Genomic DNA, 20721 nt, shown 5'->3' with positions numbered 1-20721 from the left:
GTGCACCCCCATTTTTATCATCTGGTTTTCAGATGGTCTATGGAGTTAAAAAGAGTGGTCCCTCAATTCCAGCTCTCACTGAATATTCTGGGTCAGTTCTACAAGGTCAAGATGAGGTCCAGCATAACCTTAATAACTGTGTGGTTAGTGCAGTCTCTGCTCAGGCTAAGGCCCAACAGAAACCCACCATCAGATCTGTGAAAACATCACCAGTCTCAACCTTCCACCATCAATACCTGATGTTAAGACTATGTTGACAGAAGCCTGACTGTCCTGACAATGACATCCATATCAGAGAGTGGACTGATGGTGAGCTGTTCACCGTTAGAAGGGCCCTGGTCAAGGTGAAAGAATAGGTCATCAGGGAACTTTTCTTCTTTAATCACTCTGCACTGTAGGCATATGCATACCATAATAAGCAGGTTCTGTGACACATGCAATGACTTTGACCACATGGACAGTTTTCCAAAAAGTCAGAAGTCATGTTTCAACCTACTACTGGCAAGGCCTATCATAAGCCAGATATGACCATCCAATGTCATAGACTTAAGGCTCATTCATAATGAGCCCTCCTGAAAAGCCCTCACACCACTGAGAAGCCTCCTGTCCAGCCCAATCCAAAGTGATCCTGAGGTCAACAACAGAATGGCCAAAGCCAGCACTGCCATTCAAGGACTGTGTGGGATTGCGGAGGAATCAGTGTGAACACCAATTGGATTGGCTTGTGTGACTGACCACCCTTAGTTATACCTGTGAAATGTGGGCTGAAATCCTTACATGAGCAGAGCTACCAAGCATCTACACTCAGCTGCAGAAGGTGCAGGTCCACTGGACTGACTGGACATGCTGTGCACAGACCATGCTGGTGACCTGCTGAAGCAGCTGTTCTATGGTGTCTTCTACAGTGGCAAGTGTAAAGTTGGTGGAAGGAAATGGATTAAAAAACCTTGAAGGTCTCTCAAATCCATCCTTTGGATGGATGTGAACACTTGGGAGACCCTCACTTGATCACAGAGAAGGAGAGTCACATATGGTGGAAAAAGAGGAAAGAAAAGCCATCTGTCAGTGAAAGTGTGTTGACCTGAAAGTGGCCAACCTTCACACTGCTTACTTCACTCACATATGGAGAACAGGTGACAAGCCTTTCTCTGGACAAATCAGACTCATCAGTCACCTTTAGACAAGTCATTAGTGTCCCAGTAACATGAGATAAGCTTGTGGTTTTCTGGCAGCCCAAAATTTTTACAGACAAGTGGCTCTTGGGTTACAGCAGATACCGCTGAGCACATCTAACCCAAAATGTTTTCTCTCAGCTGAATTTTTCTTCATTTTTATTTGGTGGATTCTGTTTTTCACTTGTCAATGAAGCCCACTGGTTTGACATTGATGGCCTTACTTTACACTGGCCTGTCCTGCCTGATTTATTAAAAATTATTCAAAGAAGCACACAGAACATCTCTGTGCCCAGTGGACTGGACTTTGGGATGCTGATAATCCATTTGGAGCTCGTCCTCCTGCTATGTTACAGACTAGTATAAAGAATTAGAAAACTGAGCCCAACACCAGTGAGCTATTTAGTGGACGAATGTCAGTTGGTCATTGGCACTGGTCAGTATGTGAGGTCTGAATGGATGAGGACAGAAATGTCACATGTCAATCTTGTCCTCCATGTCCATTATCTCATTTATCCCAAAGACAGGTCCAAGTCTTTGTTCTTGTGGTTGTCATAATAACAACAACAACATTTATTTATATAGCACATTTTCATACAAACAGTAGTTCAAAGTGCTTTACATATTAAAGAATAGAAAAATGAAAGACACAATTATAAAACAAAATAAATCAACATTAATTAACATCGAATAAGAGTAAGGTTCAATGGCCAGGGGGGACAGAAAAACAAAAAAATCCAGACAGCTGGAGAAAAATAAAATCTGTAGGGATTCCAGACCATGAGACCGCCCAGTCCCCTCTGGGCATTCTACCTAACATAAATGAAACAGTCCTCTTTGGATTTAGGATTCTCACGGAAGGGCTTGATGATGATGGTCACGTAGACTTCTGCCTTTTAATCCGTCCATCATTGTTAATCATCATAATAAACACACAAAGTGTCCGCATCATCTGGTTAGTCCAACATCAGAAGAGTTTGTCAGAATAAACATTTGAGTATTGAGCTCTCCGATGTCCAACAGAGACCTGCATACTGCATGATATTCAGAAAAATCACACAAGTGTCCACATGTCCTGAATTCTGAATAACAGGCAACAATTCCAATTTTTCACCTCACCCCCCCACCCCCCTTTACCTTTGACAAATCTGTTCACTTGAATGCAGAAAGATGTCAGTCTCATTTCTCTGATGTTCTCATCCAGTGTTTATGTCCACATGTCAATTTAAATGACAGTACAGCATGAAGGCAAGAGACATAGTCAGGTATATAGTGCCTTACTGTTTGAGACTTACTGTGGTTTCAGGTTTAAACTGCATTTCAGTGAAAAGTCAAAATGCCAGCAGACATTGAAACTTTGTGCTGACTGTCTGTCTGTCTGACCCTTCTCATGTCCTCTTTCTTCATCTCCACAGGCTGTCCTCATGTCATCTCACCTCCACATGCTGCTCAGCTCTCTCCTCAGCTCTTTCTTCTCCACACTCACGATTGACTGAACTGGACCTGAGTGATAACAACGTGGAGGATTCTGGAGTCGATCAGCTGTGTGAGGGACTGAGGAGTGAAAACTGCAAATTAATGAAACTGAGGTGAGTCAACAAGTGTGTGTGTGTATGTGTTGAATTTTATTTCTTGTCACGTTATGGCTCTGAGTGTTCCACACCCTCAATACAAACATCATGTTTAATCAGAACAGACTGCATTCTCCTATGTGGACATACACAGATGCAGATTTTCCTTTAATAATTAATTTCATAAAGACAGCATTGTGACCCTGATCACCTCCTTCACAGTGATCACTCTCTTTGTCCTCTCTGTCCTGTCTGTTGTTTTATTTCTTGTCCCACAATCCCATGCTGTCCATTCCTTATTTAGTCACATCCTTATCCTTATCCTCTGTTGTCACTTCCTTCTATCACCCTCTCCTAATCTTCTCACTTAAGCTTGTTAAAAGTCACCAAAACAGAAAAATAAAGATAAACACAGTCAATGGGAGTACAGGAGCTGACCAGAGTGACTGTGGATAATGAGGTGTGGACAACTGGAGCAGGACTGAGCTGACAGATCTGAAGAAGCAGAGTAAGAAAGGATAGATAAGGAGATACAAGTGAAGAAGTGGAACAAAGAGATGAAAAGGAGAAATAAAACAAAAGGACAGGGTAGCAGGTAAAGAGAATGAGGAGGACAGAGAAGAGAAGAGGACAAAAGGTGGACAACAGCAGTACAAATGACCAACCAACCATAGACTGAAGGAGGTGGTCACAGTAATAAACGGATTAGAAATGAAGGCAGTGTGGACAGTAAAAGTGTGAGACACAGGAAGTGACCATCATTATAGCCAAGTGGACTGAACAGGCCAACATCTGTCTGACAGGTCATCACAAAAAAGAAAAAACCCACAGGTCTACACAGGACATCAACACATATCAGTCAGCGACCAACATGCTGACACAGACGTCATGTAACTAAGATAATCAGAAACACTGTGAGGAATTCTGGGAAGGTGACCTCAGTGGGCGTGTCAGTGAGATACTCCAGTTTGTGAAGTGGCATCCTGCTGTGATTGTGACTCACAATTATGTCAATTGTGGGACATCTCTAAATATATAAAATCCAATGTTTGTCTGTCTGTCTGTGTGTCTATCTGTCCACTTTTCACAAGAAAACTACTTAACGGATTTAGATTTTTTTTTTCTATAATTTGCTTGAAAATTCTGGTTGATGACTTTTCTCATCGTGCTAAGTATCGCAGTTCATTTGCAGGAGCGATTTAGTCACACTAATCTGAGACAGAGGCTGTGGGAAGCATGACGTCAGGAGCGGGGAGCCGGGCTGGGCCATCCTCACTTATGCTCCAACCTCCATTCGAATCACTGTACCTTTGGCCACATGTTGGAGCGTACCTTGTCTTTGCTTAACTAGTGATACCTATTTGTTCAGCAGACATGATCATCTAGAGATTGTTAAAGTGTAATGTTTGACAATTTTGAGAGAGAGATCACAGCTAGGGCGGCACGGTGGCGCAGTGGTAGCGCTGCTGCCTCGCAGTTAGGAGACCCGGGTTTGCTTCCCGGGTCCTCCCTGCGTGGAGTTTGCATGTTCTCCCCGTGTCTGCGTGGGTTTCCTCCGGGCGCTCCGGTTTCCTCCCACAATCCAGGTGGATTGGCGATTCTATATTGGCCTTAGTGTGTGCTTGGTGTGTGGGTGTGTTTGTGTGTGTCCTGCGGTGGGTTGGCACCCTGCCCAGGATTGGTTCCTGCCTTGTGCCCTGTGTTGGCTGGGATTGGCTCCAGCAGACCCCCGTGACCCTATTCGGATTCAGCGGGTTAGACAATGGATGGATGGAGATCACAGCTATGTGTGTTTTAAAAGGTATCTGTTCATTGGCAGAGATATCACGGCCATGTGCTCTTCTCCCCACGCAGAGGATGCTCTCCCATCAGAGATGAACATGATCAGATACAGTGGCAATGCTTGACATTGGAGCAGACCTACCTTCTGCTTGGCCAGAGATACTGAACCTTACCAAATTTTTACAGCTTTGGCAAAGTGATCACAGCTACATTCTCACCCCGATAGCAAAACAAAAAATATTGTATTTCAAGATAAAAAAACTATCAATATAAATTCTTCTCAATACAAATTATTACAGTTTTTTTCAATTTTCTTAATGAGTTTTAAAGTTTGCCTTGTTTCACTACCACGTACGTGGAGCCGTGAGGGACAGCTAGTTTAAAATTAAACCCAGAGAAAGCAGAACGTGGTAGAAAGTGTAGGCTACCAAGTGACTTTCAAATCAATCCAGCATATAGTGCCTTTTTAATATTTTGATATGCATATACTCCTAACTGATGTGATTTAAGGTCCAAGCCCCTGACCTGACAAGGACACATTGCTGTGTCAACAAGGGACCAACAAGTAACTGACTACGAGAAGAAAATACTCACCAGTTCAGCCCAGACTGACAGACCAGCTGCACCAGTTCAGTGGCTGTTTAAAAAGACAACCAGACATTCATGAAGCTGCCGGTCAGCTCAACTATACTACAGTTTGAGTAACAGTACAAAGTGACACAATGTGACATGAGCTGTCTCCCGCCTCAGTTACCATCACCCCATGGCATTTAATCTAACCATCATGAGAGGCTAATTATGAGGCACATCAGCTCTGTTCGCATAGCCTCACAGCAGCTTATCGCTCCACTAATGTCATTTCCTACACCCTTCACCTCGCCTTGTACCACCTGAATAAAAAGGCCCCTCATGTCAGAATGTTGTTCAGTGAATTAAGTTGAGTTTATGTTAATGAGGCACATGACCACTGGTCTCACAGCCTCACATTTGATCTCCACTGATCCCATGTCCTCCACTCACCAACTGGACATGTCCCACCTCAATTAAAAGACACTTATAGTGACATGTAAAAGTCTGGGCATCCCCGGGCAGAATTTCTGTTACTGTGAATAGTTGTAAGTAAGTAAAATTGCAGCATTGTAAGCAAAATCAGTGTGTTATTTTTGTTCTGTACAATTGTGCAATGAAAAAACAGAAATGAGCACCATGTTTCGGCACACTAAGAGATTTGAGGTCTCAGATAACATTTACCAAGATGTCAGATCTTCATTAAAAATGTGTCATCTTTAATGTTATACATTTTGGAAATCAGGTCATCTTTTACTTGCTTAGCAATTAACAGTAAGTGAAATTTTGACCCGTGGTGCCCAGACTTTTGCATGTCACTGTAAGTCAGGATGCTGTTCACTGATTTCAGTTTAGCATTCGCAACCATCATCCCTAAGAAGCTGGTAGAGAAGCTGAGCCTGCTGGGCTTTAATACATCTTCTTGCAATTGGATTGTGGACTTCCTGACTGAGAAACCCCAGACTGTCCACATTGAATTCTCCAGCACCTCATCCACACTGAGCACTGCCAACCCCTAGGGCTCTATGCTCGGCCCACTGCTGTTCACCATGTTGACTCACAACTGACAACTCAAATGGCAGTATGGAATGTGCTGAAGAAACATTAGTGGGTTGGTCTCATCAGAAACTGTGAAAAGACAGCGAGGAGACTGAAAATGGAGTAGCAGGTGGACCGTGGCAAGAGCAACAATCTGTCTGTCAGAAGACAGATGACCTGAGGAAGGTCAACGCTGCCCACTCCCCACTGCATATCAAGGGCTCTACGGTGAAGGCCATTAGCAGTTTTCAAATATTCAGTGGAAGATGACCTCACCTGGACTGCCCACATTACCTCCATTGTGAGGAGACACGGCAGTTACACTTCCTGTGGTGATCAAGGACGGCAAGTCCATCCATCCCTCCATTGTGAGCATATTCTACAGAGTACCACACAGAGGGTCCTGACCAGCTGCATCACCCACTGCTATGGAAATTGCAACATCGTAGACTACAAGACTCTGCAGCAGATAGTGCATACGGCTGAAAAATCACTGGGACCTCCGCGTTCACTCTATTCAGGACAATTTCTAGAAAAGCTGCCCCTGCCGGTCTTCTGACTTGGTGCAGGACCTCTCTCTCCAATCTTGTGGACAATTTTTTCACCTGCCATCTAATAGATGGTACAGGAGCAGATGGGTCAGTTCTGCCTAACTGTGTGACATCTTCTGTCATTCTTCTACACATCAAATTGTTCAATTTGCTCTTAACTTGTCTTCTTTGTTGTTACATTTGTTTGTGTTGTGTTGTACAGTTTGTTCTTGACATGTATCTCCATGTTTGTGTGCTGTAGTATTGTGTGGTTCTCGCTAGTGCAGGTCCAATGGATTTTTGCTCGTTTCTTTGCTCTTTTTGGTATCTCACTGTCCTTAGATGGAAGGCTTACTTTAGCCACACTAGAATGGAGTCACCCTTCATATCAGATCTCCATTGACTGGCGCAGTTTATTCTGCTGTTGACTCAGCACTGAGTATAAAATTGATCAGCCACACAATGAAGATATGGGAAAGAGTGATGCATGCTGGGCTGAGAGGAGAGGTGGTGATCTATGAGCAACAATGTGATTTCATGCCAGGAAAGAGTACTACAGATGTGATGTTTGCTTTTAGAGTGTTGATGGAGAAGTACAGAGAAGGTCAGGTGGAATTGCATTGGGTGTTTGGTGGACTTTGAGGAAGCATACAGTGAGGTCCATAAGCATTTGGACAGTGAAACAATTTTTATAATTTTGGATCTGTATTCCACCACAATAGATTTGAAATTAAGTAATTATTATGTGATTGGCTTTAATTTAAGGGATTTCCCAAAAATATCATGTGAGTTCTTTAGAAATTACATTTTTTTTGTGTACCCCACCCATCCACCCCCTTTCCTCCCCATTTACAAGGGCTGAAAAGTATTTGGACATTTGACAGACAGATTGTTCCAGAGCCAGGTGGGAGCTGTTCCCTCATTATTTCATTAACTATTAAGCAGGTAGAAGGTCTGGTATTGACTCCAAGTGTGGAATTTGAATTTGGAAGCTGTCACAGTGAACTCTCAATGTGAGGTCTAAAAAGCAGTTCATACAAGTAAAAATAGGCCAGCATTAGGCTGAGAAAAAACAAACCCATCAGAGAGACAAGAGAAACATTCTTAAAAAGAAGGAACAAACTGAGGAGCTCAGCAACTATAGAAGGCCTAGACATCCATGGAAGCCAACTATGCTGCTTGATTGAAAAAATGTTTCCTTGGTGACTAAAAACCTTTTCAACATTTAGCCAAACCAAGACCTCTCACTCTGAAGTCAACCTATCATTGCCAAAGTCTACAATCAAGAGAAGACTCTATGAAAGAAAAGACAGAGGGTTTACAACAAGGTGCAAACCACCGGTAAACCTCAAGCCTAGGAAAGAGAGATTGGACTTTGTCGGAAACATTTTTTAAATGCTTGTCCAATGCTGGAACAATTTTCAAATTGGACAAATTAAACTAATGTCTTTCATTCCTAAATGGCTCATACAATATTTTTGGTGAACCCCTTAAATTAAAGCTGAAAGTCTACAGTTCAATCACATTTTGATTTGTTTATTTCAAGTCCATTGGGGTGATGTACACAGCCAACATTATTAACTCAATCTGCAAGGTCACACACGTGTGACGAGGAGCGAGCTGAAGAGACCAAGTGGAGGTGAATTCCCACCAGGCCAGGGGGTGGCGGGGTGCTCTGAACCTTTGTCTGTTATTTCTGCAGATCAAATACGGGAAAACCTGCTTGACCTGAAGTTAAAAGTAAAGACACGTCTAACCTGTATTCATGGGGACGTCCGATCGTACGAGTCCACCCACTGCTACATCTGCCAAAACGGTGTTGTAATAAAAATAATAGTGGCGGTGCACAACAATCCTCCATTCCCCTTGATACTGGGTAGAGATTGGTCTGATAAAAACTGCGGGAAAACAATCACTATCCCTACAAAAAAACTAGGTCTTGTTATGGACGCTGATTCTGCGTCCTCAGCTACCTCCACGCCGTGTACACAGCTGGTAGGGGAACAGAATGTGGCCTTAGAGAATGACGTGGAAACAGCCGGACCATCGCAGAGCGATACATCATCTCCAAGTGCTGCGCCGGCACGGTCTGAAATCACACCCCTAGAGGTCGAGTCTAATCCCCTTAGTTGTCTGCAATTTCAGTTTATGCAGACATCAGCTTCATTTAAAAGGGAGCAATGGAATGATGACTGCCTTAAATTTGCGAAAAATGCAGTTGTCTTAGTAGATGGCCAGCACACAACACATCCCATGCCACAAGGTCCCCACATTGTATTAAATAATGACCTTTCATATCGGGTGGCAGATCATGAAGGAGAGGTAAGGTTACTGCTCTTAGTTCCATGGACTTACCGGCGACAAGTCTGTGAACTAGCTCATACCCACCTCCTGGGAGTCCATCTGGGTCCTGAGAAAACTTTAGAGCGAATCAAGCTCCGATTTTTTTGGCCTGGGATTAATGAGGAGGTCTGCTATTTTTGCATGTCCTGTCCAGACTGTCAATTATGGCTGATTCCTCGAAGGGACCGTGCTCCTCTAATCCCTTTACCCCTAATTGATGTCCCATTTGAACGTATCGGGGTTGACCTGATGGAACCCCTAGAGCCTTCAGCCAGAGGACATAAATATATAATGGTCCTGGTGGCTTATGCCACCCGATATCCTGAAGCTGTTCCATTAAGCTCAGCCACTTCCAAAAATATTGCATGGGAGTTAGTAGGAGTATTTGTGCGAGTCGGAATCCCTAAAGAAATCCTGACAGATCAAGGGACTCCATTTACCTCGGAGACATTCAGGGAGACAGCTAAGTTACTGAAAATAAAACATTTAAAGACCTCTGTATATCATCCTCACACAGATGGTCTAGTCGAGAGGTTTAATCAAACTCTCAAGCAGATGCTACGCAAAGTAGTCAATGAGAATGGAAGGAACTGGGATCAGCTCCTCCCCCTCGTCCTTTTTGCATAACAGGGAAGTCCCACAAGCCTCCACGGGGTTCTCACCCTTTGAATTATTGTATGGACGACAACCCCGGGGTTTATTGGATATATTAAAAGAAGGATGGGAAGAGGAGGTCCTTCCCTCTGTAAATATACTTGAATATATTGCACAATTACGCGATAGATTTACAAAAATTAGACCTATCCTACATTCTCACATGGAGAAGGCGCAAGCAGCCCAGGCTCGTTGTTACAACTGTGGCACATCTCTTCAGGAGTTCCATCCAGGGGATCGTGTCATGGTATTGGTTCCTACCTCACACTCCAAATTACTGGCTCATTGGCAAGGCCCATATGAAGTTAAGGAGAGGAAGGGTCTGGTCGATTATTTAATTATCCAACCTAATCATTGACCTAAAGAGTGGATTTATCATGTCAATTTGCTGAAACCGTGGAAGGAAAGGGATCCCGATCCCTCCTCCGGACAGCCCTGCTGACTTTTCGCTCATAAATTACACCTTAACTTTGGTGATGATTTGACTCTCCAACAACGACAGGAGCTCCGAAGCAGTTATCCTGTCTGTCCCAGAATAGTGAGAGAAATTCCTGGACGAACCTCCCTGGTTGCGCATGACATAGTGACGAAACCAGGGGTTATAGTCAAATTACACCCATATTGGATTCCCGAAGCTAAAAAGGCAGAAGTGGAGTTGGAGATCAAACGAATGCTGGATCTAGGTGTGATAGAGGAAAGTTTTAGTCCCTGGTCCAGTACTATTGTGTTGGTCAAAAAGCCAGACGGAAATTGGAGGTTTTGCAATGACTTCCATCGGCTTAACCAAGTCTCCCAATTCAACGCCTATCCGATGCCACGAGTTGATGACCTCCTTGAGCGGCTAGGACATGCCAAATTTTTGACTACTCTTGATATGACAAAGGGGTACTGGCAGGTTCCCTTAACGGACTCCGCAAAGGAAAAGACTGTGTTTAGCACTCCTAGCGGACATTGGCAGTATCGTGTACTTCCATTCGGGTTACATGGGGCACCCGCTACCTTCCAACGTCTGGTGGACAAAGTGCTCCGACCCCATAATTCGTACAGTGCTGCCTACTTGGATGACATTGTCATCTATTCCAGCACATGGAAGGAACATCTACTGCAGGTTGATGCTGTTTTATGGACACTAGCGAATGCCGGACTTCATATTAATCCAAAGAAATGCTATTTTCTTTTTTTTCAGCTTGGCTAACTAGTTCAGTTCAGTGTGGGAACTCAAACAAGCAACATCGCTGTGTCAAATTTAATCCTTTGCAGCTAGGAACAATATACGGGTGGCTGCCCCAAACCTTTTTTAAGAGCGTTGAGACTTGTTCTCTCACAACATGCAGGTTGGGTGGACTGGCGATGCTCAATGTGTGTGTCGGTTGGGGGGAGGGGGGGGTCTTGTTCACCAGGTGCCTGTCCAGCTGTTGTTCCTGCCTTGTGCCTGATGCCTGATGGGAGAGGCTCCAGCTCTCCTGAGACCCTGACCAGGATAAGCGGTTGTAGAAAACTGATGGATGCAGGGTTAATAATGTGGAATCTGAGTCTCCAGTCATGACGGAGTGGAGGAAACATCAGAAACTTCAGTAAACTGAATGATGAAATGACTGACACACTGCATTATGGAAAACAACAAGTGTGAGAGAACAAAAAGGAGATGGGAAGGGTGGAGTCAGGAAAAGAGAAAGGCAAAAGGATAAGAACTGAGAGCTGAAAATAAATATGAGAACAGTAGTGACAGGGCCTCACCACTAGAGGGCAAAGCTGAGGACTTGGGGACCTGCAGGTTTGGCTGATGGCATCTCATCAGACACTCAGATGTCTTATAATAAAAGTGACTGTGAGATGAAGATGTTTGATTGTTATCTTGGAAAGAACTTTCCCCATTTCAATGCAAGCATTAATAACACTGTTAATATTATTATTGTTATTGCTATTGTTAATTTTATTGTTATTAATAATAATTCCTGACATGACTGGCACCTGACATTTTGTCTGTGTTGCTCTAGTTACTCATTTGTCTTCTGTCTTTGTCAAATTAGATCGTTTCATTCAAATGTGTCACGTCTGTGCTTTTCTTTGTAAACTTGTAATTTGAACCCATGTCCATTGATTTAATATTTATAATATGTCTGAATATTTAAGGTATTTTTATTTAAATTTTGTTAAGGTCCGACCATCTTTACTTTGCTCAATTAGTGTCCACTGGCCTCTCCTGTCTAATTTATCCAAAGAGAAATGACAGAAAGATGATGGACACAGAAAGGTCCATCATGAAGTAATGGACAGCTGTGAAGAGAAATTCAAACTGTGAGGACACAAAGTTGTCACTCATGTGACCCCTAAATGCCCTGTGCACTGAGTAGGTAACGCTGTGCCTTGCATGTAAAACCCAGCAAATGGCAATGTCAGCATATCACTTGTTAATTTAATCAAATCACTTCAACTGAATGGGCAGTCCAATGGAAGCTGCTAGATGACAGCAGTGGTCAGCAGTCATGGGGTCACTGCACAGTCCACTCATACAAAGAGGACCTCAGACCACCTCTGTGCCCACTAGACTGGACTTTAAGATGCTGACTATTCATTACAAGCTCAATCTCCTTCTTAGAGATGTCACAGTGAACCTGACAGTGTCCTCATCGTCTCATTAGTTTGACATCAGAAGAGTCCATCAGGACAAACAGTTGAGAGTTGAGCTCTGTGGTGACCAGTAGTGACCTGCATGTCTAACAGGAGACTTTGGATGTTGTCCAACAAATCACACAAAGTCTCCACATGTCCTGAGTCCTGAATGACAAACAGAAATCCAGAAATCCACCTCCCTCCATCGTCACCTTTGACAAGTCTATTTTATACACTTGAGTGCAGGATGATGTGAGTCTCATTTCTTTGACGTTCTTCTCTAGCATTAATGTCCACATGTCAATCTGAATAGCATGAAGGCAGGAGACATGGCCAGGTATATTGTGCCTTACTTTAAAAGACTTGCGGTGGTTTCAGGTTAAAACTACATTTCAGTGAAAAGTCAAATTGCCAGAAGTTGTTAAACGTTTGTGTTGTCTGTCCTTGTGTCTGTCTGTCCTCATGTCCTCACTTCTCTCTTTTTATCTCCACAGCCTGTCTTATTGTGGTCTCAACTCTAGATGTTGCTCAGGTCTCTCCTCAGCTCTTTCTTCTCCAAACTCAAAACTGACTGAACTGAGCCTGAGCAGCAACAACGTGAAGGATTCAGGAGTGGTTCAGCTGTGTGAGGGGCTGAGGAGTGAAAACTGCAAATTAGAGAGACTGAGGTGAGTGAACAACAAGTGTGTGTGTCTGTGTGTGTGTGAGAGAGAGAGAAAGAGAGTGTGAGTGATCCATGTTGACCCTGTGTGTGTACTGGCACCTGTCCTGCTGTTGTTCCTGCCTTGCTCCTGCTGCTTGCTTGGAGAGGCTCCAGCTGCCCTGAGCCCCTATTAGGATAAGCAAATGTAGAAAATGGATGGATGGACAGTGAATGATATTGAATCGGGGTCTTCAGTCAGTGATTTGAGTTGAGGAAACATCAGAAACTTCAGTAAACTAAATGAACAAATGACTGACTGGTCAGCAAAGACACACAGCATTATGGGAACCAGGAGGAGTGGCAAAAGAAAAGGAGATGGAAAAGGAGTAATCAGGAAAAGAGCAGAAGAAAAGGGGAAAAACTGAGAGCTGGAAATGAAGAGAAGATCAGTGAGAGGTCTTAATTACTAGAGGGCAGAGAGCTGAGCAGAGCAGACGACTAGGAGATCTGCAGGTTTGGCTGATGGCATCTCGTCAAACACTGTCACAGAATATTCTAGGCCAGAAACAGATGCAGAGTCAGAAGCCTTGGATTTTAGTGACACTTTATTTCATTGTAAGTAAAGCCGTGCTGATCTCACAAAAACAACCAAAACCCCAACAAGAAGCAGCATTTTATAAGGAATTGACTTCGCATTTCATATTCTGGCAATCCCTTCATATGCCAATGGCCGACACCTTTCAGCATTTCTCCTCTTTTGCCCTCTCTCCTTTTCACTGTGCCCTCTTGATGCTCATCCTCCAGCCAGTCCTCAAGGATGATATTTCAGGATGTTAACTCCAGTGCTGCCAAACTCTAAGGGCTTCGCTTTATTGGTCACTAAATCCAGTAGCTCCCTTTTAAAAAATATAACAAGAGTGTAAAGTGAAGGACTCAAAATGTACATTAATAGTATCATATAAAATGAAGTGATAAAAATACACATATAAGTATGAATATATATATATACTAAGTTTAAAAAAATACATGCCAGTATATATAGTCAGGTGGTTAAATCTCCCATATCTCCAGTGCCTTTTTCCAGTTGTAATCAGAATGTCCAGTGCTCATCTCGTCACTACTAATCAGTGTTCTTCTTAACAGTACACAATCAGATATGAGCTTAGCTCACTCAGATATACGCATAGCTTAAGTGCTTATGATGTGCTTCAAACATACGGCGAGCTTAACACTCAGAAGTCTTATAAGATGTCCTTAACAGAAGTGACAGGGAGATGAAGGTGTTTAATGTGTCATCTTAGATAGAACCTCCACCATCAAAAGGTCACCAGCAATAGTATGATTATTGTAATTAATGATAACTGTTGTGACTGACAGCTGACATTATGACTGTGCTGCTCCTTGTTGGTCTCATTCTTTATTCTTCTTTTGTTCTTGTCAGATGAGGTCTTGCAATTCAAATGTGTGAAGTCGGTGTGTCTGATGGCCTTTGTTGTACATGAATCATTTGAACCCATGTCAATGATTTAACACTTTTAACATTTATCTGAATATTTATGGTATTATTTGTAAAATCTTGTTAATGTTCCCCCATCTTTACTCTAGCTACTTCCTGTTATTTATTAAAAGAGAGACATCAGGAAGAAAGACAATAAACAGTGAAGAAATGAGCTGCTGTGAGAAATTCAGAGTTTGAGGACTCAAAGATGTCACCCCTGATGTGACCACAAACGTCCTGTGTAGTTAGTTGATGAAGTGCTGTGCATTTCCAGTCCCTCCAGGAAGATGGCGGTATCAGCATGTTGACCATTCATGTTATCAAATCACTTGGACTAAATGGTCAGACAAAAAGTTGGACATGAGCTGGAAATAGACAGCAGTGGTCAGCAGTGATGAGGGTTATTGCATGGTCCATTCAGACAAAGAGGATTTTAGCACCCCTCTGTACCCAAAGGACTGGACTTTGGGATGCTGAATGTCTATTTGAAGCTCATCCTCCTGCTTTTCTTTGTTCCAAATTAGTAGAAACAATAAGAAAACTGAGCTCAACACCACTGAGGCCTTCAGTATATTAGGTCTGAATGGCTGAGGACAGAAATGTTACGTGTTAGGCTTGTCCTCCATGTCCATTACATTATTGATTGGAAAGTCAGATCCTGTCTTTGTCCTTTTAAACAAACAGAGTGTCCTCATCCTCTAATTACTGTGACATCAGGAGAATCCAGCATAAGAAAGAGCTGAGTGTCAAATTCTGTAGTGACCGGCTTGTCTAACAGGTGTTTTTAGATGGTGTCCTACAAATTACATAAAAAGTCTACACTTACTAAGTAGGCAATGATGTGCAGAAACCCCAGTTTGTCACTCTCCCCCGATTCTGACAAGTCTATCTGGTCACTCGAGTGCAGAAAGCCGTCAATTTCATTTGTGTATACAATCTTAATGTCCACGTCTCAGTCTGAATGACTTCTCACCAGAGCATACAGCATGAAGGCAGGAGACATTGGCGGGTATAGCATCTTACTTTATAAGACTAGCAGTGGTCTTAGGTTCAAAATGCATTTCAGTGAAAAGTCAACATGCCAGCAGGCACTGTGTTGAGTGTCCGTCTGTCTGTACCTCTTCATGTCCTCACATCTCTCTCTTTATCTCCACAGCCTGTCTGATTGTGGTCTCACCTCCAACTGCTCCTCATCACTTTCCTCAGTCCTCTCTTCTCCACACTCACAGCTGACTGATCTGGAGCTGGACAATAACAAACTGAAAAACTTAGGAGCTTGTCATCTGTGTGCAGGGCTTGTGAACCAAAACTGTAAATTAAAGACACTGAGGTGAGTAAACAGGGTGAGGCGTGGGGGATTATGAAGTCAGAGCTGATGGCTTGATGGACAGACTGATAGCAGGACACTACATGATGACTAGGGCCCACGATTTACCACGGCAAGAAATAGTAAATTCCGCGGCATGTTTTTTTTAAATTCCGCAGCATACCGTGGCATGGCAAATGCAGTACCAGAACTCCATAAGACTAACCCAAGCAAAATAAATGCAATTTTTCTTATTCTTAATCCTTAATAATAATCAATCATAATTCGTAATACTAATCAAATAGGTATATCAAAGCATTCACATCCGCACATTTTAATCCACAGATTTGCTTTTGGCAAACAAAGCTGAAGCATATGTAGGCATAATATTATTCTCAACAAACTGTCGAATAATGTTTCTAAAGTTATTGATTATTTATTGTTGAAGAAAACGGCACTGTAAGCTCGTAGGTTTTCTTGTGACAGAGAATATCGCAGTGGTGACAACACCGATCCATATTTTGAGAACGAACATTCCACATCAACAGAAGAGATCGGCAACGCAATGTAAAAGTCTGTCTTCTAAGGCACGCCAAAAAGCAGCGATATCAGCTGGAATTACTTCACGAGATGCTATGTCCAGATAAGCTTGCCATTCATCTGCTGCAGCCATCATTGTTGGCACTGATTGTGCATGATCAGCAAAATTCTTTGATAAGAGTGGTAGCTGTTGTGGATCAAATATTCTCACAGATCTGAATAGGTCTACTGCCGGCTGTTTGGTTCCCACAAAATATTCTTCAAGTTTAGCAGCAGCATTGTGCTTTGCATCTTCAGAGCTGCTGGTTGTAATTGGAAATCCGTACGATTTCGGGCAAGACAGTAAGTCAGACACTTTGTTGTAGACATCGACAGCCATGAATGACTGTGCCTCAAAAGAAGTCAGAGTGTTCATAATTGGTTGGAAATGAACAGATACAAATTCAAGTTCAGCTCTCAGCTCGTTAAGTTTATCAGGACTTTGCAGCAACGCCGACAGCTTCTTTAACTGGACTGTAGCTCCACTGTTTCAGTAGCAACGAACGAGATATTAATGAGATGATGCAATAGGCTAAAGAAAGAACTTAAAGAAGTAATCAAAACTAATCATACTAATATCAATATGCCTCAAATGGTGAGATTTCATTCAGATTTGGTATTTTCTGCGGCAGTTAGGTTAATTCTGCGGCGTGACGTTTTACAGCTGCAAAACCCTAAATTCCGCGGCGCTGCAATAAATCGTGGGCCCTAATGATGATCTGACTGAAAGAAGGAAAAAGACAGGAAACGAGATGAGAAGGTCAAAGAGCACTGGGCAAGATGAAGAAGCTGGACAGAGCTGGACAGAGGTTACAGGCTGGGTTGACAACAAAGATAAAGTGAGATGACAGAAGGAGAACAACAGGGAAAGGAGGAGGAGTGTGAGATGGGCTAAGAAAAGGAACAACAGAAAAGGTGAACAGGAGCATGTAGAATTAACAGACAGAGGGACAAGGACACATGGAGGAGAGGGTTGACAGAGTTATAGAGGTCATATCGAACACACAAGAGTGAGAGAGAGAAGAGCTGATGTCAGTGGACAGGGTGATGAGGGTACAACAAGAGGACAATGAGAGGACAGAAAATGAGAGAAGACATGAGAGTGAGCAGAAGTAGGAAAGAAAATAATAGAGAGAGACTGATCATTAATTAACAGAGCAGGACACAGGAAGTGACCACAGGTGAACACGAGGGTCAACATTATGTCAACCAAAAGACCACCGTCTTTTGTGATTGCTCTTGTAATCTAAAATAGCCTACTAAACAAATTTCATCTCAAGGAAGGTTGAACCCCAGAAAAACAGGAGGCTTCAGGCCTTACTAGACTTCAGAGAGAAGGCCAAGCTTTTGAAGTCAAAATAAAAGCAAAACAAGTCTAAAAGGTATGAGGTGTGTCAGATCATAGGGAGAACCTTAAAACTCCAGCTTGGCAGAGAAAAGACCATAAGTAATTTTCACAAAAGATGAGGTTTATTAACAAAAAAACCACAAGGGCTGCAAAAGGCAATCCAAAGATATCAGTATTGTAAAAAGCAAAATCTGCAACAGAATCTGAATGCAAGAGCAAAAGGTTAAAAGGAAATAATCAGAATTAAAAAAATGGATAAAATATTCACCAAGACCACCAAACAGCAGAGTCAAGTCAAATGAACTACACTGGACCAATTAAAATCAAAGAAGCCATCAATCCTTCAGACGATGGTGACCTCGTTGGATGGTGGACTGGGCAAGTGGCAGGGTGACACACACATTATGTGACTTAGAGTCACTGACAGGAATTCTGGGTAGGTGACATCAACGGGTGTGTCTTTAAGATACTCCAGTGTGTGAGGTGGCACCCTCTGGTGTTTGTAACTCACATGTGTGTCTCTTCACAGGCTGTCTCATAATATGATCATAGAGATTGAGAAGAACAACCTGTGGTCACTAGAGCAAGATTTAAAGAGAACTGGACGGCAGGTGGATATCTACACATGAGAAGGCTGTATATGGATGACAAATTGGACTGGACTGCCAATACTGATGCTCTATGTAAGAAAGCTCAGAGCAGACTATACTTTCTGAGAAGGTTGGCATCCTTCAACATCTGCAGTAAGATGCTGCAGATATTCTACCAGACGGTTGTGGCGAGTGCCCTCTTCTACGCGGTGGTGTGCTGGGGTGGCAGCATAAAGATGAAACAAACTTGACAAACTGGACAAACTTGTTAAGAAGGCAGGCTCTATTGTAGGATTAAAGTTGGACAGTTTAACATCTGTGGCAGAGCGACGGGCACTAAGCAAACTCCTGTCAATCATGAAGAATCCACTGCATCCACTTAACAGGATCATCTCCAGACAGAGGAGTATCTTCAGTGACAGACTTTTGTCATTGTCCTGTTCCACTGACAGACTGAGGAGATCGTTTCTCCCCCACACTATGCGACTCTTCAATTCCATCCAGGGGAGTAAATGCGAACATTAATTTTATTTTAATTCTTTTCATTTTTATTACTATTTAATTTAATATCGTTTCTTTGTATCAGTATACTGCTGCTGGATTATGTGAATTTCCCCTTGGGATTAATAAAGTATCTATCTATCTATCTATCTATCTATCTATCTATCTATCTATCTATCTATCTATCTATCTATCTATCTATCTATCTATCTATCTATCTATCTATCTATCTATCTATCTATCTATGATGATCAGCTGTCTCCAGTGATAACGCAGCCCAAACCACTCCCTCTACATTTTTCTCTTTATTCTTTTGTATTCACCTCTGCTCTCCTCCAGATTTAATAAACTCTCCATATCTTCTTCTCAGCCTGTGTTCTTCTCCTTTAAACTCACTTGTATTTGTCCACCCTCTGACCTGACAAGTTCACATCGGAGACCTCTGAATTTCACCAGCTGGAGGACTACAGTAGGAATTGCCTTCCAAAACCAGCTGGGGTCACAAGGCCCACTGAAGGAAGCATGGGCGGAAATGGGTGAAAATTTGTAGGGTGATGGATGATGAGGCCTATCTTGGCATTGGGTAAAAATCATGGACAGGGTATCATTCCATAACAGGACAAGAAGATGGTCATCTGAGCAGAAGCATCACAAAACTGCTGCTCATCTACATCACTTTGTGTTTTTTGAACCCTTGTCTGTTCCACTCCTTGCCCACTGTCCTATCTGCACACAACTCCTGACTTCTATCAGACTCCTGCAGTGTGTTGATTTGGACTTCTTTGACACTTAAACACACACAAGGCTCAGGTCTCTGTGTCTTCTTTGGCATTCCCTTGTCTCCGCTTCACTGTCACCTCCACTCATGTCCTCTTTAGAAAACAGTGACCTGAACAAGTGATTAATTTAAAAAAAGGGAGCAAAAGGAAAAGATGAGGAGAACTCGGGTCTAGTGATGTAGAAAATGTGAGGGACTGGCAGCCAAGGCTGAGTTGGGTCTTCTGCCTTGAACCCGATGTTGATTAATACCATGAACTGGGCTGATTGTGTTTAGAAAATGGAGAGATGGAGGAGAACAAACACAACTCAGAACTGACAAAAAAAACTGGGAAATAAGAGAGAGTGAAACTGGAATGAGAGTCAGACTAATGAGGTCCTGGAGGATGCAGTATGAAACCTCAGCTTGGTGGTGGGCTTCTTCAGGACAATTGGTCTAGTCAGGAAAAGTTAATAGATTGACTGAGAACGTGAGAGGAGAAGAGAAAAACAAGGGTGCAAGAAGAAGAGCAACAATAAGAAAGATGTTCAAAGAGACAGGAGAGACAGGGGATAAGAACAGATGGAGACAGAAAAGGAGAATCAAGCTGAAATAGAGGGAGTCAGTAATTGTAGTTAAGCAGAAAGTGAACACCTGTTAGAATAGAGAACAGAATTCAATTTCCAAGGTCAGCAGCCTTGAATGAGACATGATGGACATCTACACCCTCATCTGTGCTGAGAAGGCTGAAGATCTTTATGGACAAAAAGACCACAAGACCTTCACTCTGCTCTGCCTCATTTCTGGTTCATGATGTGTGTCAGTGGAAAAATGGACAACATTCTCAGCTATTCACTAGACCGAGGAGCGAATGAGTGAAAAAAATGATAAGAACATGAGAATGGAGAAGTGAGGAGTCAAAAGTAAATATGGCAGACGGTGATAGCAGTGCAAACGTGAGAAGGAATCAAAGGTATAATATTTAACTAGTGACTGATCAGAATGAAGACAAGGCTGGGCTTCTGTAATGAGTGAGGGTTTCAGCTAAAAAAGATGAATTTGATGGACACAAGATTAAATTGTAAAGAGTGAATCTCCTAGACGGAGAGACCATAGGATCCTTGAAGGACAGCTAGTCATCAATCAATACCCAAAATTATGTAGAGATTTGGCAGGTGTTAACAATAATTAGCTGAGCTGAACAGAGATAGGGTGTTGAACAGACGGTG

General features: G+C 42.7%; 1 protein-coding gene across 1 annotated transcript in view; it reads left to right on the top strand.

Annotated features, from left to right (window-relative positions):
- The window catches only part of LOC120534493 (NACHT, LRR and PYD domains-containing protein 3-like), a 66987-nt gene extending 48635 nt beyond the window's left edge, over positions 1 to 18352 (top strand). Inside the window, exons 6-9 of the mRNA XM_039762096.1 lie at positions 2588 to 2761; positions 12765 to 12938; positions 15568 to 15741; positions 18174 to 18352. Of these exons, the coding sequence (XP_039618030.1) occupies positions 2588 to 2761; positions 12765 to 12938; positions 15568 to 15741; positions 18174 to 18273 (622 nt within the window). The 3' untranslated portion in view covers positions 18274 to 18352. The remainder of the gene's footprint in view (positions 1 to 2587; positions 2762 to 12764; positions 12939 to 15567; positions 15742 to 18173) is intronic.
- The last annotated feature ends 2369 nt before the right edge of the window (positions 18353 to 20721 follow it).

Source organism: Polypterus senegalus, chromosome 8, assembly GCF_016835505.1.
Source record: "Polypterus senegalus isolate Bchr_013 chromosome 8, ASM1683550v1, whole genome shotgun sequence".
Classification (NCBI taxonomy): Eukaryota; Metazoa; Chordata; class Cladistia; order Polypteriformes; family Polypteridae; genus Polypterus; species Polypterus senegalus.
This window is presented reverse-complemented; position numbering and strand designations above follow the sequence as displayed.